The sequence below is a fragment of the Chiloscyllium punctatum genome, chromosome 40 (assembly GCF_047496795.1).
Source record: "Chiloscyllium punctatum isolate Juve2018m chromosome 40, sChiPun1.3, whole genome shotgun sequence".
NCBI lineage: Eukaryota > Metazoa > Chordata > Chondrichthyes > Orectolobiformes > Hemiscylliidae > Chiloscyllium > Chiloscyllium punctatum.
Window position 1 is genome coordinate 33,190,948 of NC_092778.1, and position 27,773 is coordinate 33,218,720.

Sequence of the window (27,773 nt, forward strand, 5' to 3'; positions counted from 1 at the left end):
ATCAGCGTTTGCATGGCTGTACTTCAATTCTGTGAAGTGGTAGAAACTGTGTTGTTTTGAGAGGAAGGGAAAATGTTTATTTGAATTTAGCTGTGAGCACATTCTCTTTGCATATCCATCCTCACACTCCACTGAAAGATTGACCAGTTTTCTGGCTGTAACGCTGCTCTTTATATTTTCTTCATATTTGATACATTTCTAAAACCTGGGATCAATCTGTTAAGGTTATGTGAATGTTTCGACAGTTTCAAAATTGACTTGGTTGTGATGAATGACACCAATTTTAGGTGGAATCATAATAAAAAGTTGTAATGAAATTGATACCATTTGACGTTAGTGGCTGTTGATTTAGATTAGATTAGATTAGATTACTTACAGTGTGGAAACAGGCCCTTCGGCCCAACAAGTCCACACCGCCCCGCCGAAGCGCAACCCACCCATACCCCTACATCTACCCCTTACCTGACACTACGGGCAATTTAGCAGGGCCAATTTACCTGACCTGCACATCTTTGGACTGTGGGAGGAAACCGGAGCACCCGGAGGAAACCCACGCAGACACGGGGAGAATGTGCAAACTCCACACAGTCAGTCGCCTGAGGCGGGAATTGAACCCGGGTCTCTGGCGTTGTGAGGCAGCAGTGCTAACCACTGTGCCACCGTGCCGCCCACTAATTAATTATCTGAACATTAACAGCAGATTCATTCAAAGGCTATTCTACCCCAGTGTCTTTTGTGGTTATCTTACAGGAAGATTTCAATAAGGAAGCGTAAACTGTCAGGCAACTTATTGGAGGAATATTGTCAAGTTTGATATCTTCTATTAGTGTGTTAATCTATTTCTTGGGTTTAGCTGAAACAGTGAGATGCCATGTAACTCTGAGCCTAATGCTAGTGAAACCACTAGTGAAATGAGGTCAGATGATCAAAAGCTTGTTGATAGGAGTTTTAAGGATTGTTTTAAAAAGAGGTAGAAAGGTGGAGAGAGGGATGGAGGATATTTGAAAGTTTAGATAGACCATTTTCTAATAATTTGAAAGTTGACAAGACAGGAAATTTTGCACTTTGTGTAAGTGGATCAGTGGTGAGATTTGAGGCTGTCAGCGAATTTGAAGTGTTATTTTAAAAGCAGCTGGTGTTGAGAATATGTTAAATACAGTGAGAGCCTTGCTGTAAATTGTGGAGGAGTGAACTCAGCAATTCGTGACTAATTATTTCATGATTAATGACAAAGGCCAGCGCCAAATAATTAATTTCAGCTGCGCTCAGAGCAGATCCTTCAGATGCTAAAATAAAACAAGGAATTGCAAATGCTAGAGATCTCAAACAAGAACAGAAATTGCTAGAGAAACTCAGCAGGTCTGGCAGAATCTGTGGGAGAAGAGTTAACGTTTTGAATCCTGTGTCTCTGTGACTCTTCGGAACCCAGTTGCTGCCAGACCTACTTAGTTTCACCAGTAATTTCTAGTTTTTCCTTCACATGCTACATAATTATTGGAGAGGATTTGATGTATCGTATCTTTTTAATTTTAAAATTGTGTCTAAATATCTCTAATGGTGAATTTATAAAAGTAACAGGCCAAGTTGATAATGAATGTTGGAAGCAATCTGAAGTTGTTAATTTGCATATTATTTAGTAATATAATGTTTAGGTTTGCTGGGTTGAGAGGAGATTTTTTTTGCATTAAAATAAAGGAGACAGAAGTGAAGCTGTTAACTGCAAGAATGCTGTTTGGATTTCAGACTGTTCTGCTGGTACTGAGAAATATTATGCCTTATTCTATTCATTCATGTTAAAGGAATTGACCCTATTGGTTGATTTTTTTTGGCAAACTATTTCTGCTTTACAGACCAATGTTAGATGGTCACTAGTTGTGTAAATATTATTCCGTGTCTCCTCCCTTTTCCATCATTGACATTGCTTCCTTTTGTTGACAAGGACCTAAGCTCTGGAATTCCCTCAGTTAAAAACTCCATCTCTCTCCTTTTATTCCCTTTCCCTCTCTCTCTAAGACTTTCCTGAAAATGACCCCTAAAGTTTTAGTCTCCTATGTAAAATCTGCTTTGCTCGGTGTCAATCTGTCTGATGACGCATCTATTATCTATGAAATACTTTTGGATGTTTCACAATGTTAAAGGTGCTGAAAAGCATTTTAAAAAGATTGTAAATGTATTAAGTAGACATAACACATTTTTTCTATTGGGAATGATTGCAGAAGATAGTTGTCTAGCTTTTGTAAGGAGCTTGGAAATCAAAGGTGAACTATTTTCAAGGTTAGAACAAACATATGTTAGAAATGTGCTGATGTTCCTTCAGAATATTGACGGGAAGGGCAAGCATTTTGGATGGTAGTTGTTCATTAGAACTGACTGCATTGTTAAGTATGCATCTTGCCATTTGGCAGAAGTTGCATGTTGGGCTTCCACTGATCTGCAAGGCATGCAACCATAGGTTACAGCATAGAAAGAGATTATTTAGACGGTCATGTCTGTGTCACCTGAATAGACTAGCTGCCACCTCAATCTTATTTACCTGCATCTGGTCTATAGCCTTCCAGTTGCAGCTCCAGGTTTGTTTTTAAATGAGTTGAGTGTTTCTGCCTCAACCTATAAACTGAGGAGTCAATTCCAGACACCCAGCACATTAGGTGAAAAAGTTTTTCCTCACAACCACTTCAATCCTGCTACCAACCAGCTCAAAATCTGTGTTCACTGGTAGTTGACCTTTCCTAGGGAAAATAGGTCTTCCCTTTTGCATTGTTTTCAAGCTGCTGTAATGTATATCTTGATTAAAGCACCCTGCCCTAAACACACTCACTCACACTTTCATTCTCTCTCATTCACTCACTCGCACTCACGCACTCTCTCTCACACACGCACTTCTCTACTGCAGTATGTCCTTCCTCTGGCTTGTTGCACAAACTCTAACTGTGCCCTAACCACTATCTTGTATAGTTCCAGCATTACATCTCTACTGTTGTTTATTCAGTACCTCACCTCCTGGAGGAACATTCTATATGCCTTCTTTATCACCTTATCCACCTGTCCTGTCACCTTTAGGGAGCTCTGTCCAGCATTCCAAGGTCTCTCAGTTCCACCTCTTTACTTTGCATTTCCTTGTTTTGTTTGCCATCCCCAAATACATAAATAGCCTCACACTACTTTGGATTGAATTCTAATTTGCCACTTTTCCACCCACTCAACCAAACTGTTATGTTCCTGCACTCAACAGCCATCCTCCTCACTATCAATTACCTGGCCAATTTTTATGTTGTCTGTAAATCTCCCAATTGTGCCTCCCACACAGTGGCATAGTAGCATGGCTATCACAGCATTATTGGAGCGAATGAGATAATGTCCCAACACTGAAATGGCATCCATTGTTAGGTGATAATCCTGTTAGAAATCTGCAGTGCATTATTTTGGATTCTTTGTTAATAACATATGTAATCATCTTTGTTCACAACTTCACAGGGGATTTTGGCAAACTTCCTGCAATTGAGCAGATGCACAGCCTAAGTGATGGTAAGGGTGTCTGAGGAATGTGTTCAAACACTACAAAGTTATGGTCTTGAACCAGTGTTCAATTCGTTTTAGAATAGCCTGTTGTCTGTTTATAGTGCTACTTTTTGACATTGAGTAAATCATGAGGGCTGTGTAGATCTAATAAACTAGCCACAGCAATGAGAAATAATTTTGATCTCTGGGCTCGATGTACCTATAAGCAAAAATTTTATTGACCAGGAGTGTGCTGGTTGACCAAATATTCTGTATAATCAAGAGGTCAACATTGTCAAAAACACACAGAGTAATAGAAACGTAATTTATGGGGGTATACGTGTCACTGTTTAAATCACATTAATAATAATGCAACTTTGCCTTAAATAAAACTTACAGCAGAGAGCCTTCTTATTTGCACCCTCGCCTGACTACTCTGACATCATGGTAGATTGTGGTATTGAGGAGAAATGTTTTGAAATGAAATGAAATGTAATCAACTGTTGATATTTCATGTGGCTGTTTGATTGAATGTCAAGTATATTTACATTGAGGTAAATAAATTTTAAAAACTTACAATTGGGCAGAATAATGAAGTCAACTTTGTAGTATTTGAGGGACGTATATAATTTTAGCACATTGTATCAAGAGTGCCAGTTCATAAGGTGCCAGTTAAAACTAAGTTTGCAATATTTTAATACATGGATTGGATGTGTTATTGCATTTTTCATTCATCCTTAGTTATTCTAGAAGGTGATAGTGAGATACCACCTTGAAATACTGCAGTCCATTGGTGTCGGTACACTTGTGCTATTACAGAGGAAGTTTCAGAGTTTTGAGTAGATGACACTGAAGAAACGGTGATTATATTTCCAAGTCAGGATGATGTGTGACCTGGAGGAATCTTGTAGATAGTGTCATTCCCTGTTGTCCTTGCCCTCGAGATGGAAGTGGCTGGAAGATACTATCTAACGAACCTTGGTAAAGTTCTGCTGTGTATCTTTGCAAGGTGGTGCATATTACTTCTGAGCATCAGTGACGGAGGGAGTGAATATTTGTGTATGTGGTCAGCTTTAACTTAGTTGGTGTTAAGCTTCTTGAATGTTGTTGGATCTGCACTTATTTGGGTATGTGGGAAATATTCAATCACACTCCAGACTTGTCCTTTCCATATGGTGCAGAGTCACTGGGGAGGCAGGAGGTGAGTTATTTGTTGCATGATTCCTAGTCTTTGATATTTTTTAACCGCAGTATTTATATTGGCTAGGCTAATTCAGTTTTTGGTCAGTGGTAACCTCAATGATGTTGGTGGAAGATTCAGAGGTGATAATACCATGGAATGTCAAAGGCTGATGGTTAGATTCTTTCTTATTTGCAATGCACATTGCCAGGCATTCATTTGGTGTAAACGTTAGTCTCCATTTGTCAGCCCAAGCCTAGATATTGCTTGTACCTTGCTGCATTTGGATGTAAACTGCTTCTGAAACTGAGGGGTTGTAAATGATGCTGATCATTGTGCAATTATCACCAATCATCTTTGCATCCAACTTTCTGATGAGAAAATATAATTTCTGAAAATGGTTGAGCCTAGGATGCTATCCTGTGGAACACCTGCAGTGATGTTCCAGAGTGGAGATGGCTGACTTTCGCCAACCATTTTCCATTGTGCTGGGTATGACTCCAACCAACAGAGTTTTCTCCATGATTCAAGATTTCCTAGCATTGTCAAATGCAGTCTTGATGTCAAGGCCAGTCACTTTTACTTCCCCTCTAGAATTCAGTTTTTTTTTTGTTTGAATTAAAGTTGTAATAAAGTCAGGCACTAAGTGACTCTGATTGGAACTCAAATGAGCGTCAGTGAGCAGATTATTGATGAGTAAGTATGGCTTGATTGTACCCCTTCTATACTTTATTGATAATCAAGAGTAAACTGAAGGGGCAGTAATTAGCTGGGTTGGATTTGTCCTGCTACTTGTGTTCAGGCATACCTGGGCAATTTTCCACTTTAGTGGGTAAATGCCAACATTGTAGCCATACTGGAACAGTTTAGCTAAAGTGTGGCAAGTTCTGCAGCACAAGTTTTCAGTATTATTTGTTGGAATGTTGTTGGGACTGTTTGCCTTTGCACTGTCCAGTGCCTCAGGCATTTCTTGATATCACGTGGAATGACTGGCATCTGTGATGCTGGGGTCATCTAAGGGTGGCCAAGGTGGGTCATCCATTTGGCACTTCTGGGTGAAGATCATTGCAAACTCTTCAACCTCAACTTTTGCACTTATGTGCTGGATTCTCCCATAGTTGAGGATGATTATTGTGGAGCTGCCTTCTCCATTGATTTGCTTAAATGTTTGCCACCATCTGTGCCTGGATATAAAAAGGTACACTTCTGGTCAGAACTCAAGTCGGTGAACTGTGTGTCTCTTTGCTGCTGACTGGTGTAAGGAGCCCCAGTTAATGAGCAAACAGCTATTTAATTTTGTTTCTTAATACAATTAAGTGCCCAACACTGAAATTTTGGGTGGGCATGTAATCTTTATCCAAATCAAACCAAACCAAGTGCCATTCTGAACTTTTGATACTTGCAGCCTGACTTGTGCCTCCTGAACCTTTCGAGCTTGTGAAGAATTCCAGGCACACAAGTCATCATTCTATGATATTGTGTTTTCATAACCCCTTTGACTTCATGTTGAGACTTGTATGAAGATACAGTGTAACATTGGATAACCCACAGACTAGCTGCCAGTGGATTTTGGTATTTGGTAAACTCGCATTTTGAGCTGCAATGATGAAGGGAAATGTCACTATGAATACTGATATTCAACTTACTGGCTCACAGTGGACTGTACAAAATCTTACAGCTTTTTTATCAGACTGGCTGACAGTAACATAAGTTCAGCAGTTGAGAGAACATAATGTATGCCAAAATGTACCCTTCAGTGTGAGTACGCCACTGTCTAATCATTAATAAAGTTGTGTGCTATTTTCAGTAATGAATGAAACATGTTGAGCTAATTTTGCAGCCTTTGATAGTCTCTCAGTCTCCGGAGACATTTCAGAGAATTTGAGTCGGCACTGTTTCCGAGTTGTTCATGTAAACAGGCTGAAAGCAAATCTCCTGTACAAGGAAAATGGTATACAATTGACAGTGCATTTTTCAAATGCCAGATAGGGTCATGGATTTGTGAAATTCCTTTCTCTACTATTTTAACAACCGGAACTGTGTTAATGGGGAGTGTTTACATGCCAGAACGGTGCAAGTTGTAATTTCAAGGCCACTGCTTTTTAAAGTTCTATAAAATAATAAAATGTGGAGCACTAGTATTAGGGCACTATTTTAAAAAGATTTTATTCTTTATTCTCCGTCCACTGACAGTGGCTGTAATTAAGTTTGTTTAATTTGCTCTCTGTGAAGTAACTGTGTATATGGTCGTCATTTAGCCATGCTGTTTTATTCAACAGAAATCCTTTAGCAAGAGTGTACACATTGATGTCAAGCAGTGTTTTGCCTTGACAGGTTGTGCTAACGTCGTATAGAGAAGGGCAATTAGCTACAGTTCAGGAATCTTACCTTCATGTGGGATTGGTAACCTGTCACTTTAAGCCTTGATGAAAATTGCTTTCTGTTTTTTCTAACTTGTTGCTAACCTGACCACTTCATACCATCAAGTGCTGGAATCCCTTAAGTACATTGATTCAGATGACAACCAATGCTCACAACCATTGTTGATCACTAGACCATCAGTATTGAGAGGATAAGAGATTAAGTAGAAAAAGAGGAAGATGGGAATAGATTGCACAGTTGCAGGGAGAAGATTAGTATCGGAGGGGGAGTTGGAGGTGAGATGAGTACTGGTTTATTTTTGTTCTCATTTGCTTTTCGCAACAATGGCTGTGTATTTGAATTATTTTGTTTCGACCCAGATGACAGTGTGGAGCTTCAAATTAACCTTGGATGCAAGATTAATATTACTGACTGGAAATAAATCTCTTATCTCCCTTTTGTTTTACAGGCCATTGAATATCACTGTAGTTTATGAAGGAAAATGTTCACATTGCATGCGAATTGGGGTAGCTGTTCCACTATCTGGTACAGTGGTCAAGCTCCGGGAAGCAATTTCACAAGAAACCAAAATCCCCACTGATCAGGTAAACACACATTTGATTCTCTTCATAGTAAGATTAGTCCATTTATTTGAACTTATCACTATTATAAATCCACGTATTATAAGTAGTCTGAGGCTCTGTAACCTGGGGGAGGGCTACTTTGAATTCTGAAGTGTTTTTGCGTGCCCCACTTCCTGTCATCTTTAACTACTTTCTAGCTTTGTGGAAAATCCCTTTGTTGAAGTGCTGCTCCGTGGGGGTCCTCAGCGAAGTCTTTTTCTATTAACACAGCAAAACTTGGAGGGCTCCGCTTTTAAAAGGGAACGGTAGTCTCAGTCAGATGGTAAAACAGACCAACACGGCGTGCCTGGGCTTACTGCGCAAGGAACATTCCACATGATATCGGTGAACTGTGTCTCTTGCTGCGAGGGAATGCGTGCCTCCTAGGATCTTTGGACGAGCTCTTCAACTAAGGATTTTTTTTCCACAAAGGAAGAAGGCAGTTAAATTCCACTGTGGGGCATATAAAGGGGTAAGTGTGTTATCATTGGCGGTACCACCCCTGCAACTACCTTCTCTTAAAGGACCCACCTGCAATGTAGAGTTCTTATTATCTGAGAAAACTTTGTTAATTGCTTAAATGTCTTTTCTACTGTTCTGTGATTTTGGATAGTGATCTGGTACCACAGTTCAAATTAATTCTGAGTTTATAACTAATTTGCCCATCTTGCTTGAAGTATTGGAATGGAAATGCAGGAGGAGGGAGTGTGGAAACCAACTTGTACTGAATTAATGAATGGTTTTCATGTTTAAACCTTAAAAAGTAGAGAGATTTACCATATGTTTAGTTGCATTGTACCTTATGCTTGCGGCTAATAGTGTTTTAATGTGGAAAGAATTTAAGTTTTCACCAGCATCCCTAAACTTGAAAAATATAAAGTGGTTCTTCTGCTTAATCAAGTACTCCATTGCTGAAAAGGTAGTTACATCATTAACAACAAATTTTATTTGTATAGTACCTTTTAATAGAATAAAACAGTCTATTATTTAATAAACTAAAACAGCTTCATAGAAGAATTATAAAATAAAATGATACCAATTCATGTCAGGAGATATTAAGATAAATAATTGATCAAAGCAATAGGTTTTCAGGGCATCTTAAAGGAGCTCAACAAAGAGGTCTTCTAGGGAGAGAGGTGAGGCAGAAGTGAGAGCTGATGCAACAAGAGCCACAGCAACGTTTTGCTTGAGCAATTAAAATCAGATGCTCAAGAACTGAACTCATGGAGTACCGATATCTAAACAGTGTGGAGCTGGAGAAGATTAGAGATTCAAAGGTGGGGAGGAAGGATGGCATGTTAATAAAACAGTGGGTGGATGTGTGAATAAGTTGTGAATTTTAAAATTGAAATAATGCTGTATTGAAGCCACTGCAAATCAGCAAGAATAGGGATAATGGATAAAGAGGACTTGATGTAAGTTGGGACATGGACAGCAGAATTTTGCATAAGTCTTAAGTTTGGAGGGGTGACCATGGGAGGCGAGTCAGGGGGAATAGTTGAATAGTCCAGTCTCGACGTGGAAAGAGATGAGTGTCTCAGCAACAATTGAACTGAGGTAGGGGCAAAGTTTGTATGGTTTTAGAGAGGTAGAACTTGACAATCTCAGTAATGATATGGATGTGTCATGGAAGCTCACCCTGGGCTATGACTGATAAAGATGTGAATAGACTGTTTCAGCATCACATTGTGCTATGATGAAATTGCTGACTGTTCCAACAGATTTTGTTGTGGAGACAATATGCACGTATGAGATAGAAGCTGCAGTAGGCCAATCAGCCTGTCAAACCTGCCCTTCAGTTATTAAAATTATTAATATCATGGGTGATCTCTTTGTATTTCAAGTTTTGCATTCCTACCTACCACTGATTATTCCTGGATTCCCCTGCCGAATAAGAATTTATCCAAACCTCTCTTTGAAAAATTCAGTGATCCTGTGGCAGAGAGTTCCAAAATCGCACAACCCTTTATCTTTGACCTGAAAGATCAACCCTTAATTTTAAAACACTGGACTGACCCACAAGTGGAAACAGCCTTTCCATCTGAATCTTGTTTAGACTGTTCTGGGTCTTGTATACAAGTTGCCCCTTGCTCTTTTGAAATTTTGACCGAACCTACCCAAACTATGGTGAGCAAGTGAAGCCCCATACTGTTGATGTCAGCCGTCTTAAGGAACGTTACATAAATTGCCACTTCCCATTCCCACCCACCACACCCCCCACCCCCCCTCCATATCCCTATAAATTCTTCCTCATTGAATATACTTGATAGATTTTCAGGGTGGAGCATTCCAACGACTAAGAACCCTTTGAATGATTTGAGGAGTAAATGTTGATTAACATGGTTTTGGGTCTCTCTTGAACTAAGATTGCACTTGTTGGCTTAATATCTCTGTGCTGTTGGTAGGCTGCTCAAGGTTTTGACTTGGCAATGATGAAGGTACAAATTTTTGTTTCAGAGTCAGGTTGTATATCTCTTGGAGGTGCAGTTTAGGATGATGGGCATTTCCCTGTTTCTGCTGACCTTATTCTTTTGGGAGGTGGATACCATGGCTTTGAGCAGTGCTGTGAACGAAACAGGACTACAACAATCCTGAGGTTGAGTGTAATGCCCTTAAAATCATCAACCCACTTTATTATATTTGAATTGTCAGAAATCCTAAACTTATTGCAGAACTGCATTTGAGCATGTTTGTTCCATCTACCTTATGACCTTGAGATTCCTGTTTGATTTGGTTAATAAACTTAACTCTGGTGTCAGAAGGCTGGGAATTGTGTATGCAGTCCTTGAAATGAGCTATTAAACCAAGGTCATGTTCTGCCTGTTAACTCAGTGGTTCGACTTGGAGAGCAGAAGTTTAGGAACTCCTTACCTTTTGAGTCTACTGCCTAAAGTTGGCCATTTGGCCCAACTGGTCCATGTTGGTGCTTATAGAGTCATAGAGTCATAAGTATGGAAACAAATCCTTCAGTCCAACTCATCCACGCTGACCTAGTCTCATTTGCCAGCATTTGGCGCATATCCCTCTAAATCCTTGCTATTCATATATCCATCAAGATGCCTTTTAAACCTTGTAATTTACCTGCCTCCATAACCACCTCTGGCAATTCTTTCCAAACACCCACCACCCTCTGCATGCAAAAGTAACCCCTCAGGTTCTTTTTAAACCTTTCCCCTCAACTTAAACCTATGCCCTCTAGTTTTGGGATTTCCCATTCTAAGGAAAAGGCCTACCTATGCCCCTCATGATTTTATAAACTTCCATAAGGTTACCCCTCAGCCTCTGACACTCCAGGGAAAAAAGCCCCAGCCTATTCAGCATCTCACTATAATGCAAATCTTCTAATTCGGGCAACATCTTTGTAAATATTTTCTGCGCCTTCTCAAGTTAACAACATCCTTCCCACAGAAGGGTGACCAGAATTATATGCAGTATTTAAAAAGTAACCTCATCAATTTCCTGTCCAGTGGCAACATGACCTCCCAACTGCAATATTCAATGCTCTGTGTGTGTCAAACACCTTCTTCACCACCCTATCTACTTGTAATTCCTCTTTCAAGGAACTATGCACCTGCTCCCCTAGGTCTCTGTTCAGCAGCACTCCTCTGGGCTCTACCATTAATCGTATAAGTCCTGCCCTGATTTGTCTTGCCAAAATGCAACACCACATTTATCTAAATTAAACTCCACCTGCCCATTGGTCCATCTGATTATGGTCCCGTTGTACTCTTGAGATAATCTTTTCCACTGTCCACTACAACACCTATTTTGGTGTCATCTGCAAACTTCCTAACCATGCCTCCTATATTCACATCCAAATCATTTATATAAATGACAAAATGCAGTGAACCCAGAATTGATCCTTATGGCACACTGCTGGCCTCAGGCCTCCAGTCTGGAAAGCAACCCTCTGTCACCAACTTCTTTCTCCAACCTTCAAGTCAATTTTGTGCTCCATGCAAGTTTCCTTCATTCCCTTCCTTCCAGCACCATCAATGCATTTTTCTATTCCTTTCTTGCAAATATTTTCTAGAATCCTCTTAAATATAGTTGAGGCAATTAACTACATGCAATGACAGATTCTACATTCTAACCAATCTCTTGGAAGTAATGATTCCCCTGAATTACCTATTGAATTTATTAATTTTTATTTATGATTCCTAGTTTGGTCTCTGCTTCAAGTGGAAACACCTCATCCTCTATCTTAATAAACCCTCCATAATTTTAAACTCTATCGTCCCTTAGCCTTCCCTTTTCTACAGTACTATAAGGAGTTCAGGGAATTATTTTTGTGATCTGGCTAATATTCTTCCACTAACTAATCACCAAAAACCAGTCATTTGCTTGATTGCTTTTGTGAGATCTTGCATTGTGTAAAATGGCTGTCAACTTTAACTGTACAATTATTTAAGTCACCAAAGAAATCTAAGTGTTTTCTTTTTGTGGCTGAGTATTGTGTATTTCTTCTGGTTCATCTCTAGGTAGAGGAAGAGTGGAATGCAAGGATTTAAAGATTAGAATCAGATTATAAAATTGTATAGCAGAAGATCAAAAGTTGAGAAGGAAAAGAGGTCTAGCAGAGGATTAAAGATGAGAATGATTATGGTTGAATGGTACAAGCTGAAGGTGCCACAGTTGTACTTTTTGTCCAGCAGTGCTCTGTATCTCCTGCTTCTTGTCTTGCTGATTCGATTATCAGCTTTTCACATTTCGCTATACCCAGTGTCTGTTTTTAGTGGTTACAATCTTGAATTTTGGAATTTTCTTCCTAAATTGGCCCAATTTTTCACATTACTTCGAACATGCATGTGCACGTGTGCACAGCAACAGACACACACCACCTACAGGGAGTAGGGCTCTTGGCCCCTTGAGCTTGCAATTCAGTAAGATCTTAGTTGGTCTAGTTCCACACTCTCACTAACCCTGACTAATGTTTTACCCACATGCTAATCAGAAGTGTATCTACCTTTGCCTTGTAAAATACACTTTCTCAACTGCTGTGGATCAAAGAGTTCCAAATACTTAATGTCTTCTTAAAAAAACTCTCCTCCTCTGTCTTAATGGATGACCCCTTATTTTGAAACAGGGATTCCTGGTATTAGATTCTCCCATAAGTCGGAAAGTCTTCTCCGTATGCAACCTCAGGATCTTGTTTGTTTTAATCGAGTTGCCTCTTCCTTCCTAAACCGTAGCTGATACATGCCTAACCAGTCCCATCTTACCTCATTAGACAACCTGCTTATTCCATGTATTAGTCTAGTAAAACATCTCTCAACTGCTCGAATGCATTTACACCCTTCCCTGAATAAGCAGACTAATAATATACGCAGTACTCCAAATCTAGTATAATCAGTGCAGCATGTAATTGAAGTATAACCTCCCTACTTAAGTGTTCTATGGCCAACACAAGCTATAGGATTCTTGCTATGTTACTTTCTGCATCTGCAATGTAACCTTCTGAAATTTATGCATGAGATCACCCAGATACCTTCTATCTGAGCTCTGTAATCACTCACCATTCAGATGATTTTTAAAATTTTTCCTGCCAACATGGACAGTTATACTGTTTCCCATGCTATACACCATTGGCTGCTTCTTTCCTCATTCCCTTAACCCATCTTTATTTGTAGTCTTCTTCTGTTGTCTTCACAACTTACTTTGCCACTTATCTTTTGTGTCGTCAGCAAAGTTCACATGTATACCTTGGTCCCTTCATCAAAGTAAGTTATATTTAAATAAACTGTAAAGGATGAGGCCCTAGCACTGCTCCTTTTGGCACACCATTCATTATATCTTGCAAACTAGAAAATGACCCATTTATGTTTCCTGTTTCCTGTCAACCAGCCAAGCTTCACTAATATGTTACCCTTTACCATGTGAAAACATTCTCACCTGAAACTATACACATTCACTCTCTCCTGTTTCCTTTTTGTCCAGCCCCTCTATGAAACATCTCGGGATCTATTTATTATATTAAATACTTGCTTTAATTGTAGATTTTTTTTAATCAACCTGTTCCAGTGTGTTATGATACACCTTTGCAGTAGGTAGAAATTGAACCTAGACCTCATGGTTCAGCGTTAGGGACACTAGCATTGTGCTCTCTGATGCACAGTGCTTTATTGGACTAATAGCTCATCTCAGTGCATTCACCTCTGAGTTTCAAGATTCTGGGTTTAACTCTGAGCTAGGAGGTCCAGGTTCAAGTCTCACTCACTCGTTTTGTTGTTCAAAAAAAAATTCCACTGGACTGTTACCCCCTGCTGCTGGGGCCAATATTTATCGCTTTGTCATTGTCACATTTGTTGTTTGTGAGATCTTGCTGTGTACAAATTGCCAGCTGAATTTCCAGCATTATAACAAAAATCTGGTAAATATGTTTCCTCCAAATTATTAGCCTCTTTTGGTACGGCAGGTTTTTTCTTTGTCATATCCAATATTTGTAAGTTTCCTTCTTTGATTTGGTCTGGATTTTCCAGATTGTATTTCTGTTGTTCCTATGTTAACACTGCTTGATGAAACATTGTTTGCTGTGCCTTCACTGCAATACGTCATTGTCTGTCTACAAACTGGATTATGGATAGTTGGGGTGGAGCACTTCCTGAAAAGCAGCCAATCAGATAGTGAGCACCAGACAATCTGCAGTCTATAGACTGCAGTATTTTGTAATTGAACATTTGAAAGCAGGGTCAATTCTATTGCTGGAGGGAAGACGAATATTGGATTTGTAGCTGACAAAATACCAGGAATTCTTCAGCAACCATTTACAATGAGCACAGTCTGTAATACAAGACATTTTTTTCTGTCGATGTTGTCACTTTTTATGTAGGGGAGATGGAGGAAGAAGTGAATGGGTAAAAAGAGCATTGCTTGATGCAATAATAAATATATATTGCTTTATTGTATCCCTAACAGCTCTTGCTTATCTTCAAACCGTGTTGTTTGCTGTGAGAGATTACTCGTCATCCAGTCAACTGAAAAAGAAATCCCTCAGCCACAGTTTAAACATTGAGCCCCGATATCCCGATTAGTGAATGTGTGGGAGAAATTGAGTTCTTTGTATTCTAGAAGAAAGTGAGGACTGCAGATGCTGGAGATCAGAGCTGAAAATGTGTTGCTGGAAAAGCGCAGCAGGTCAGGCAGCATCCAAGGAACAGGAGAATCGACTTTTCGGGCATCAGCCCTTCTTCAGGAATCCTGTTCCTTGGATGCTGCCTGACCTGCTGCGCTTCTTTGTAATCTACCCTTCCAACAAATGCTGATACTATCTACTTTTAAAATAGTCAGTGATAATTGAGACCCAACAAGAGGAGCCCTTATCTCCTTTTCTTGAATGTGTAGATTGTTTTTGTTTTTTCAGAAGATCTGGGTATTAGGGCTCATACTGCATGAGCAATTCCTTGCGCTCCTGGTATTAACTGTCTGATATTTCCCAACCATTGACATTTAGAACGTTTTTGCTGAACACAACCTTGTCGCTTCTTTCACTGTTCATCCTCTTGGCTGAACAATGACTGGTTTAACTTTTTATATTTACACCATTTCCTACCCAGTACTGCTGATTGTCCCTCTCATTCTCTGTAAGGTCCTGTTAGTGAGATATAATTTCAAAAAAACGACTCTGGTAGTGTGTGTGGAAGAGCAGGTATGTCTTCTTTCAGCTTCTTCTGTTTTACTTAGGTTGCCACAAGCTATTTGATCTTCATTCTCAATTCTCTACTTCTCCAAAGTTTAACTTTCTCATGACCATATCTTTCCTCCTTATACTTAGGCTTTCCTGTTTTTCCTCCTGGCAGCCCCATCTCTATCACGTGGCTTACCACACCTCCTTTCTCTCTACACCTGGTGACCATACCATTTCAGTTCCACATTGACTATTGTTTTTGCTCCTGTGATCTTCATTGACCCCCTGATGTGCTGGTTTATTATATTGTCCTTTGTCATTACGCTCATCATCCACATTTCATTAGTATGCAGTCTTTGTTCTCCTGTTCCCCTTGTGTTGGCCAGGGTTTTTGTACCATAAAACAAGAACATTCTTATTTGTTTGTAGATTTTTCCTTTCAGTTTCAGTGACACATATCTACTATATAAAACTCCATTGAACTTCTTCCAGTTACTACAACAAGAGATAATCCATTATTGCAAGTAATTCTCCTCCTGAGCCCTTGAAGCCTTTCCACCATCTTCGAGGCATACATAAGAATGTGATGGAATGCTCTTTGCTTGCCTGAATGAGAGAGTAACTCCAACAACACTTAAGCTTGACACCGCCTAGGGCAAAGTACATTTCTGAATGATAGCACAATAACCGCCTTTGACGTTCATTTCCTTCAACACCAAAGAATGGTAGCAGTGATTACCATCTACAAGATTCACTGCAACAAAGCATCAAACCTCTTTTAGACAGCATCCTTCCAGAATTGTGGCCTTTACAGTGGAAGAAAATAAAGGCAGCTGATGCATGGGAACACCTGCAAGTCCTCCTTCAAGAGATGTGCAATTCTGACTTGGCACCATATAATTGTTTCTTCACTGTTGCTGCAGCAAAACCCTAGATCTCACTTCCTAATAGCACTATGGGTTTCCCAGGACCACATGGAATGAAGCAGTTCAAGAAGGCAACTCACTACCACCCTCAAGTGTAATTAACAGTGTACAATGAATGGCCTAGCCAGCAATGTTCACATCCTGTGAATGAATTAATTAAAAAAATTCTATAAATGACATCAGGCATATGAAACTACCCACTTTCTCAAGTCGTCTTCCTTCATTACCTTTACATCCTCAGTCTGATCATCTTTCCTGACGGTCTTTATCTTGGTCTTTGACCTACTAATTTTTGTACCTTATTTTCTAGTTCTTCGGATGCTCAATCATGCTCTCATCACCACCACCACCAAACAAGAGTTGAATTCCTCTGTAGTTTCTGCAACATTGAATGTCTCAGTTACTTTGAATCTGATGGAAAATGCTTGCTTTCCTGCCATTGGAATTTTCTCTCTCATTAGAATACAGTTGTGAATAGATTTTTTAGGACCTGGACCCATATTCACCCAGGCAGGTCTAGTAACTGATTTCATCACTGCTTTGCCTTTTTTCATTTCTTTCAGCATTGTTCTAATTTCTTTCACATTCGTGTTAATTGTCACTCTTTTGACTTGCGGTTAATGTTTCTAATTTCTAAATTTTCTTAAATTCATAATCCTGTTAAAGTAATGGCTTTCTTTGATTTTATCCTCTTTCACAAAGGTTACTTTACCTTCACCGTTGCTTGTACCTGTATTTTCCACATCTGTCTCTAACAGCTATTCTGAAGTTGTTTTTATCCCTTTTTGCTATCTACATTTCATGTTGTTTCTAAGGCCAGGGACCTTTTCTACCAATGGCTTTCTTTGCATTCAATTTTGTCTTTTTTGTTCTGTTCTTTAACATCTTTAGGTCTTGATTGTTCCCATTTCTTCAACAGACTTTGCGTCCCGTGTTTTCATTCCGTCATCATATTTATCTGCCCTAATGATCTTTCACACATTACGTCTCCAGGTTCGCCAGTAAGTTCCACTGTACTTCCAAGTTCTCTGTGTTGGGACCATCATTCTTTTCATTTTATTCTACTCATTTTTGATTTCGAACAGTGACCTGAAGTTGAGGGTTGAGCTTTGGACTTTGTACAGTAGTTTGTTTAACAAAAGGAATTAACAAAACAAAACAGTATTTAGTCAAGTTGTAAAGTTAATTGCTGATTGTGCTAAGCATGCTGAGGATGTTTCAGCACCTGAGGTGTATTATGCTCAAGGACTGGCAGCTGATTGGATGTTAAAAGGGCAATCAAATGAGAGGCCTATACCAGCCACTCCAACAGAGAATGTTGAAAAATGAAAGTGAAACCATGGATTGAACTGATTGGGCAGTAGGGCAATGTGGCTATGAAAGCTGTTGGATAGAGTTTTAGTTGCTCTCTAGTTATCCTCCAGTTATTGCATTTTGAAAGTTTTAAGAAAGAATCCCAGTCTGTGGACATAAATAAAACACTCCAGCGGGCTGCAGAGTTATTTACATTGCCAAGTGACTTCAGAATTCAAGCAATATGTACAGTCCCACCTGTTGGTGAGCATCTCATTATCCCAGGGTTACTTGAAGGTTTAGCAGCCATTATTCAACACTGCTTAAGTGAACTGACCAGTTACAACTTTTTTTAAATTTACTTTGTAACTTATCCCTTAATTGTGTCTCTGTCAGTCTGAATGTCTTTGACTGAGTGGGAGTTGTGATTAAGGAAGATTGTATTTAAATTGTAACATTAATTAGATTATCTTGTTTAATTATCTTGTGCAAAATTACAGTTAATAAATTGTTAACTTTTGTTTAAGCTGTAAACTCTGTGTCAGATATCTGTTGTTCAAAGTCTGGTTAGGAACAAATAGACAATTTTGAGGGTCAGTGAATAGTTTCACAATGTTGTGATATCCAGGGCTAGTGAGTCTGATTTGGTTTGTCTTGCTGTGTCCCTATTCTGTCATATTCTTTCATTTATCTTGGCTTTTCATTTGCTCTCCTTCACATTGGAGAATTTGCCATCTGAGGTCTCGTGATACTGTTTTGTTTTCATTGCGATCAGCTCTGTCATCAGCACTTTGCTGGGCAGTCAGTTGTTCATTTATGAAGAGTCTCTACTCCCTCCTTTCCTTTGTAAGTTCTTTGTTCACTATGATGTAGCACAGATGGTAGTCAGCTGTCTGCTACACAGCTGTGTTTCTCTAAAATTGCTATTGTGGGTGTTAAGGTGGTTTCTACATTTTGGTACCTGCTGTTTAATTGTAGCAGTTGTTAGGACCAATCAAGCTCCAAACTCTTGGTTCCTTCTTCATTTACGTATCCAAAACAGTAACCAATGTAGATAATTTCATATCGTGCTCTTTCTGTCCGCACATGTCCTTCTAGGTCACCTGCGACCACTTGCTTGTGACTGCTTGGCAGTAATTGAATTATTTCTGATGAAGGACTTTTGCCTGAAATATCGACACTCCTGCTCCTCGGATGCTGCCTGACCTGCTGTACTTTTCCAGTACCATGCTCTCGAATCTAATCTCTAGCATCTGCAGACATCACTTTTGCCTAGTATTTTGAATCATGTTCCCAGAATTTATTTAGTCCCCAGTCCATAATAAATGTTGTTGAAAAGAATCATGTTGCTCAAGTTTACTGTTCTGCACTGATCAGGTAAATGTAGGAATGCCAAATTTTAAATTACCTACTTGTGCTACAGGAGGAAAGGTTGTTGATTGGTTAGCAAGTTGTCTCTAATTGGCTGAAGCACTGATATGGAAAAAAGGATTGGGAGCTATAGGCTGTAGTTCAGAAAAGTGTAAGGATTGAGATTATTCCTTTTGTTTGCGGAGGTCCCTGTATATGAATTTATCATGTCCTCCAGCGCAGAAACAGATCCTTTGGTCCAACCAATCCATGTCGAGCATAATCCCAAACTCAGCTTGTCCCACCTGTCTGTGCTTGGCCCGTATACTCCAAACATTTTTTATTCATGTTTTTATCCAAATGTCTTTTAAACATTATAACTGTACCCGCATCCACTACTTCCTCATTCCACAATGCACCACCCTCTGTTTTAAAAAAAAGTTGCCCCTCATTTATTTGTTGAATCTTTCTTCTCTCATCTTAAAAATATGCCCCATGTCTTTAAATTTCCCACCATAGGGAAAAGACACTAATCATTCATCTTATGTATGCCCTTCATGATTTTATAAACCTCTATAAGATCACCCCTCAACCTTCTGTGTTCCAGAGAAAGAAGCCGATCCACTCTCTCCTTTATAACTAAAACCCTCTGTTCCTGGCAACATCCTAGTAAATCTTTTCTGAACCTTCTCCAGCTTAATAATATCCTCTCTATAAGAGGGTGACCAGAACTAGACACAGTGCTCCAAAAGAGGCCTTACCCACTTCTTGTACAACCTCAACATATGGTCAAAAGGTCTGAGCAATGAAGGCAAGAGTGTTAAATACCTTAACCATCCAATCTGCATGTGAGATGAGCCACTGTGCTCCCCACCAAATGCACCAAACTGGTTATATGTGCAGCTTTTATTTGGCTGAAAGGGACAAGACTTTGGTCTCATTAAGTTGTGCTGTGATCCTGTCCAAGTCTTGGAGATGACACGCTGTGTGATCTAACTATTTCCCAGTCTTTGGATCTTGGGTAACTCTACTAAAGTTTTTTTGTGTGAAGTTTATAACTGAAGGCTTTGTGTTCTGTAGCCACTCAACCAGTAGTTTCAATGATTTCAAATTCTTTAATTAAATATTGTGATTTTTTTTTGTTTCAGATTGTTCTAACTGAAATTTATTATGATGGATTCCATCGTACCTTCAGTGATGCTGATTCGCTGGACACTATTCATGAAAATGACTGTATTCATGCTTTTGAGATACCTGATGTCTATATTGGTCAAAGAGGTATGCTTCCGTCCAAGAGATAAACCACAACAGTAAGAGTTTGTTTTTGTAAGGCTCCAGTTAGACAAATGACCTTTGTCATGTGTTTATGTTTTATCTAGGTAGCTTCTGCTAAATAGATGTTTAAGAAGTAAATGGTTATTTTTCTCAGACCTTTTTGAATAGATTTTCTATTCATGAAGCAGGTCAGTCCAGAGAATGGAAGGCTTAGTTTTCCATTTCTCTCACTATGTTACAACTTTGAATGTTCCCAAATTGTTGCAGTTGCTGAAACAAGATTAAAGCTCTTTCTGTACTACCCCATCAAACACTGCCAGGCTGGGTACAGCATGCATTAGATATGCATATAGCTCCCCTTGACATTATCTGTTATTCTGCACTTCATAATTAAACCTTTAATGTGCTGTTTCCCATATCCGAAATTCTCAGAGTCCCTTGGCTAAAACAACTTAGTTCCATTCTACAATCATTTTCTTTCTCAGATTACAACTTTTATAATCAAGAGCAAGTCTGCTGTGTTTCTAAACTCCTGTTTCTGCATCCTTTCTCAGGCAAGCTTACAAACATAAATCAAAATAATCTGACGTTCAGCAGTGATCATAGATCCACAGTCTATCCCCATGGAGGAGTGAAGCAGATAAAACTGGAAAGAGTGTACAGCAAGAGTTCAGGCTATGAGAAATGGACGCTGCTGGTGTGTAACCAATGCTGCACTGCACAGCAAATAAAAAGGTGAATCGTCTTCGGAATGCAAGCAATATATTTTACATGTAAAGGTATTTGAATATTTGATGTCAACAAGTTGTGGTGCAGATGTTTTTATAGATCGATTATTGTGTGCATTTGTTAAAAGTGCAAAATATAATACCAGTGAGGAGACATGTATGAATTGTTCTTCTCATACTGCAATATGCTTGGAGATGACTTGAATCTGTGAAGAACCTCACTAAGTAGCCAGATATGCTGGTTAATATTGATGAGTTGAGTAAGTCACAGTTAACTATTAAGTGCTGTGTAAGTTTGGTTGCTTGTTTATAACAAAAGTGAATGTTGCTGAAAAGAGTCATGTTGCTGAAACTTCATTTTACACTGGACAGGTTAAATCGAGGAATGCCAAATCTCAGACAGTCATAAGTTTATACCCAGGTGAAAGAATGCTGCTTGGTTGGTAAGGTTGCTATGTTTCGCTGAAGCATTGCAATGAAGAAAGCAATGTGCAATTCTTGCACCCCATGCTTAACCATGTTCCTATGTCTGTTCGTAATGGGCAGAGTACCCAACCACTGCTCAAAATGCATGGAGATGGTGGGTGAATTCGCCTCTAAGTCCCTGAAACAAAGGAAGATTTAATCACAGGTTGACCAGTTGAAGGAATATTATCACCATAAAGTAGCAGTTGTGAGGAACTGTTCCTCCAATATAGGCTATTTTTTCTTTCTGCTTCCTGTTAATACGCTGTTTTTCTTTGAACTACTGATTGGAAGAGTAATGAGCAGTTAGTGTTGGATTGTGTATGTGTGGGTGTTGGAGAGTCAGAGAGCAGCTAAAAGTAAGGCAATTGCAAGAATTCCCCTCAACTGCTTCTTACCAGCAGCTGAAGAGCTTTTTTCCTTGGTCACAATACGGATTTTGGCCATCACTATGCTTGAATGGAGCCACTAGATCTGTATTGCTTTTTAAGAGTCTGATTTGAATACAGCCTGAGAATTTGCAAAGGAGCAACTGTCTTTGCTCACTTTCTCTGAAATCCCCTCTTAAGGATTTGAATGAAAATCCAAGTGGAGAGTTTTTAAAGGCAAGCTCTGAATCTAGGCACTTGCTGCAGTAAAAGAAATCAGCCAGCCAAAACTGATTCAACCGTTGTAGCGTCAACCCCAGCCTGTCCGATCTTTCCTCATTGCTCATACCCTCCAGCCCAGGCAGCAACCTGGTAAATCTCATCTGCATCCTCTCTAGTACAATCTAATCCTTCGTTCTACTATGGTGACCAGAACTGTTCAGCTGTGTCTAACCAGTGTTTTATACAAATTCCAATGAACCTCCTTGCTTTGTATTCTGTGCTTCCACTAATAAAGGCAAGTATTCCGTATGTTGCTTTAACTATCATATCTACTTGCTGTGCTACCTTCAGGGATCTTTGGATATGCACACTAAAATTCTTCTGATTACAGTACTTTCCAGGGTCCTCTAATTCGCCATATAATTTTTTGTCTTGTTTTTCCTCTCCAAGTGCATCACCTCATCTGCATCGAATTCCATTTGGTACTGCTTTGCCGAATTGACCAGTCAATTGATATCCTCCTGCAGTTTACTGCTATCCTCACTATTTACACCCCACCAATCTTTGTGTGATCCACAATCAAGTTACCTACATTTAAATCCAAATTATTGATGTAAACCATAAACTGCAAAGATCCTGGCACTGAACCTGTGGAATCCCATTGAAAACAAAATTCCAGTGATAAAAACATCCTTGTACTAGCATCCTGCCTTTCCGCCTGTTTTGGATCCAAATGTCACTTTGCCTTGGATCCCATTGGTTCTTACCATCTTGACCAGTCTGGCATGAGATATCTCATTAAAAGCCTTGCTAAAGTCCACATGATTTTATAACCCTCTACCTCCTATGCTGCAGTGAAAAAGGTTCCAGCCTATCCAGTCTCTCTGTGTAATTCAAACCCTCCGGTCCCAGTGACATCCTTGTAAATCTTTTCTGCACCCTTCCAATTTAATAATATCCTTTTGATAGCAGGGTAACCAGAATTGTATGCAGTACTCCAAAAGTGGCCTCACCAATATCCTGTACAATCGTAACATGGCGTCCCGACTCCTATACTCAACAGTCTGAGCAATGAAGGCAAGCATGCCAAATGCCTTCTTTACCACTCTGTCTGCCTGTGACACAACTTCCAAAGAACACTGCACCTGAACCCCTATGTCTGTCTGCTCGACAACAGTCCTCAGGGCCCCTACCATTAAATTGTGAGTCCTGCCCTTGATGGTCTTACCAAAATTCAATTTATGCTAACTATCTCTGCTTATGATTTGGAGATGCCGGTGTTGGACTGGGGTGTACAAAGTTAAAAGTCACACAACACCTTATATAGTCCCTATAACCTGGTGTTGTGTGACTTTTAACTTTATCTCTGCTTAATCAGTGTTCCTCCTTGTATGAATATTTTCTGTCCCTGAGAATTCTTTATAATAACTTTCCCACTCCTGAGGTTAGATTGGCTGTCCCTTCCTCCATTTATAATAATGGGACAATATTGGCAGTCCTCTGGCACCTCACCTGTGACCAGACAGGATTTAAAAATTACTGCTAGGACCCTTTATATCTCCTCTCTGTCTGCTAAACCTACTAGCACCTCTTGTCTCTCTCAATTTTGTCTAATGTTTCACAGTGCTCCACCCTGATGTTTGTACCTGCATTATCCTTTTTCATCGTGAGAACCGACGCACAATATTCATGGAGGATTATTCCCTTGTCTTCTAGGTCCACACGCAGATTGTATCTATGGTCCTCAGTGGGCCCTATTATTTTCTCTAGTTATTGTCTTGCTCTTTATATATTTAGAAAAGCCCTTTTGGTCCTTCATTTTGGGTTTTCTAAATGTATAAGCAGCAAGATAATAACTAGGGTTTTCTTTGAGTTTTCTTCTATTTGCCAATGCTTTCTCAATTACTCGGTTTTCCTAATTTTTGTTTTATATTACTCCTTGCACTTTTTATACACATTTAGGGACTGCAAAGTTGATCCCTTGATTTATAAAAAAGATTCTTAACCTTGTTTCTTGACATCCATGATCCTTTGGTCTTAGTCCCACATACTTGCCCTGTACTCTTGCCATTCCGTCTTTAAATGTCTCCAACTGCTGTGATAGTTTTATCTGCAAGTACCTGCTCCTGATCCATTTGGGCCAAACCAGATCTTAGTAAAATTAATATTCTCCAAGTTCAGAACTTTTATTCCCAGCCAATCCCTATTCTTTTCCATAATGATCCTAAGTCTAACTAAGCTATGGTCACTATCTCCTAAATGTTCTCCTATTGATAGGTCTTCCACCTTCCTGGCCTTGTTTTAGAATATTAAGCCCTGAACTGTTCCCCCTTGCTTCGTAGGCGGTTTAGGTACTGGCTAAAAATGTGTTCTTAGATTCAATTTAAGAATTTGTTCCCCATCTCTCTTGAATTCTAAACCTAATTGGTATTGGAAGTTTAAATCCCCTACTATTGCTACCTTACTGCACTTTCTGAAGTATGATTGCATATCTTATTCTCTGTTTTTCCCTGGCTGTTTGTTTGGGTGCCTATTGTACATACCTAACAGTTTATGCCTGTTTTGTGTTTTTGTTTCATTTCTATCCATATGGCCTCATTTGATCATCCTTCCAAGATATCATTCCCCCCACTGCTGTAATTGATTGCTTGATTGGTATTGTAACCCCTCCGACTCTCATCTCTTTCCCCTCCCCTCCGCCCCCCCACCCCCTCTATCTCATGAATATCCTTTAACCAGAAATATAAACTTACCTTTCTCTTATCTAGTCAATGTTCCCTTTTTCTTCCAGGCTGACTCGCTCCCTGTTTTAGCTTTGAATTCCATATTATATAGAATTTCATACTAACTCAGCTACCCTCCCCTTGTCAGGATCCCATCCCTGCCAATCCAGTTAAGTTTAGCATATAATTGGCAACTTCAACTTAGTTTTTAAATTTGAATGTTATTGTGACCACTGGAAGAGGAGTTAAGGAAATAGAATATATGAAGTCAGGAGTTGGGGTGAATGAGGTGATCTTAACGGTTAATGAATACAGTGAAAAGTTTATCAGTTGCTACTTCTAGAACTATCTTAGGTACCTAGCTACAGAGAGGGGTAGCATGGTGGCTCAGTGGTTAGCACTGCTGCCTCACAGAACCAGGAACCCGGGTTTAATTCTAGCCACAAGTGGTTGTCTGTGTGGAGTTGCAGATTCTCCCTGTGTCTGCGTGGGTTTCCTCTTGGTGCTCCGGTTTCCTCCCACAATCTGAAGATGTGCAGGTTAGGTGCATTAGTCAGGAATAAATATATGGTAGGGGGATGGGTCTGGGTGAGTTGCCCTTTGGAAAGTTGGTGTGACTTGTTGGGCTGAAGAGCCTGTTTCTACACTGTAGTGATTCTAATTCTAAATTCTAATCTCTCTCTGAAGTCTAATTTTTCTAAAAATCTCTGTTGAAAAGAAGTGAATCAAGTTTCTACCAGGCTTAAACAGGGTTTGCAATGTCTCTGAGAAAGGTGTCACGAGTTAATAAGCTAACTGGTTTAAGGAAGTTTCTCAGCTTTAGTAGAGCTGACTGATGGTGTTTGTAGATATTTTTAATCTATCTGTTTGGACATGGTAAGATGCACCCCTGGAGCAGATAGGACTTGAAGTCAGGCCTTCTGGGCTAGAAGTAAGGACAAAACCATTGCACCACAAGAAACACTTCAATGTATGTATACTCTTTGTAAGATAAGGATTTCTGTGTTTACCTGCATAGATTGAGAAGCCAGAAGTCGAATAATTGAACAGTACTGCAAATGTTTTGTGAAAGTTAATTCTGTAAAGGTCGCAGGAGAGTTCATGTCTTCATGGCTTCTGCATTTGCAAGTGTCTGGATGGTCCATAGCAACTGTATTTGTGGCATCTTAGACCTTGAGAAACTTCATCTTGTTTTTGACCTGGAGATTGAGCTGTAGTCAGTGATGCATCAAGGATGGGGAATGATACCTGCAAACTTTGTTCCAAAAGGCAGTCATGCCTTTTTGCTTAGCATTGTCTGATTTGATTCATGATTAAGTTCAGGAGGGTGTGACTGCACATTTGACAGGTCAGGGGATTGAGAAGGTGTAAATTGAGGAGCCTCAGCCCTGTAGTTGTGTAACAGGTTTACATTTCTTGCACCTTTATATGAATAACAGCTATAGTCCAGATAAACCAACAACCTTTGCACCATGTAACAGGAAACCATTGAAGCAGAACAGCTAAAAACAATGTAGTGGTATTAGAAGACAGCATAGTAGGGGCATAGATGCTGTAGTCTGCAACCGAGCGACAGAATCCAGAAGGCTGTTACCTGTCTGGTGTCAGAATTCAGATATCTGGTTAGGGATGGAGAGTAATTTGCAATGAGAGAGAGAAGATCCAATTGTTATTGCCAGTAGTACCAGTAACAGGTAAGACTAGGAAAGATGATGCAATTAGGAGTATAAGGAGACAAGTACTAATTCAAAGGCAGAATCTCAAAGTAGTATACCTGAGCCATATGCAAATTGATTCAGGTAAAGAATACAGGAGAAGTGAATGCAAAGACTGGTGTGGGAGAAGTGGTTTATGATTTGTGTGACTGTGTCAGTACTGGGGAACGTGGAGGATTTACCATTGTGATGGACGTCAGCTGAATAGTGCTGGGGCTGGTGTTCTAGCCAGTTATATAACTAGGGAAATGAAGAGGGCTTTAAGTTAAATGGAGATGGAAGGGATCATGTGGAGGAAAATTGAGCAAAATTAAAGGAAAGTGACAAGACCATAGGTCAAAGTAGCAAGAAAATCATAATCGGGCAATGGTAGGAAGGAACAGTGACAGCAAACTTAAGGCTGTGCCATCAGATAAGGCCAAATTTTATACTTAAAAAAAGTTTTTAAAAAGCTGGACTAATGACTCTGCCATCATAATGTCCGGAGCATTCACAATAAAGTGTATGGAATTGCCAGCTCAAATACAAGTTCAAATATATTATCTGAGAGTTATTATGGAGACATAAGCCCGGCTGGGGCCTTAATATCTGAGGATATATGACATCCTGGAAGGTCATGCATTTGGAAAGAGGTGGTACGGTAACTCTTGTTAATTGAAAAGGGCATCGGTACTATCATGAAACTTTAAATTCAAGGTGCAAAAATCATTTAGGTTGAACTAAGCAGCAATAAAGGGCAGAGACCTTTGCTGGGTATTGTGTATAGGCCACCAAACAGCAATAATAACGTAAGTCACAGTATAAAGCAGACAATTAGAATTGGTGTAACAAGAGTATTAGACTAACCTTGAGGGTTTCACTACATCAATCTACATATCGACTGAGTAAACCTAATTAGTACTGATATTGTGGAGACAGAGTCTTGAAAAATTTTTTTAATGCAGCACATTTGGAAACCAACTAGAGAGTGGTTTAGTATGATGACACAGATGTTATAGGGTTAATTAAGTTTGTCATAGTGGAGGAGCACTTAGGAAAGGCTGACCACAACTTGATAGCATTTTATATAAGTTTGAAAGTTGCGTAAGTTAATCACAATTAGAATCTTAAATCTAAGCAAATTAAACTATGAAGTTATGAGGACCTAATTCACTATGGCGAATTAGGAAACTACATGTAGATTGGCATGTAGATTAGGAAACTACATGTATGATGTAGATTGGCAATCATTCAGATTGAAAGAACTGAAACAAAGCTTATGAGAAAAGTACATTTCTTTCACACAAAAGAAGCCAGCAAGGAAAGTATTTGAACAGTGGCTAAAAATGAAATGATGTATTAGACAAAAGCAACACATCTGTAGAGCTGCCAAAATATGACTGAGCATTGGCAGGATTTTTGATGGCTAAGGAAAAGAGTAGA

The 27,773-nt window shown here is 39.4% G+C and overlaps 1 protein-coding gene across 1 annotated transcript in view; it reads left to right on the top strand.

Annotated features, from left to right (window-relative positions):
- Positions 1–27,773, top strand: part of usp31 (ubiquitin specific peptidase 31) — a 140,578-nt gene that overhangs the window by 75,267 nt on the left and 37,538 nt on the right. Inside the window, exons 5-7 of the mRNA XM_072559509.1 lie at positions 7,509–7,644; positions 20,004–20,133; positions 20,685–20,865. Of these exons, the coding sequence (XP_072415610.1) occupies positions 7,509–7,644; positions 20,004–20,133; positions 20,685–20,865 (447 nt within the window). The remainder of the gene's footprint in view (positions 1–7,508; positions 7,645–20,003; positions 20,134–20,684; positions 20,866–27,773) is intronic.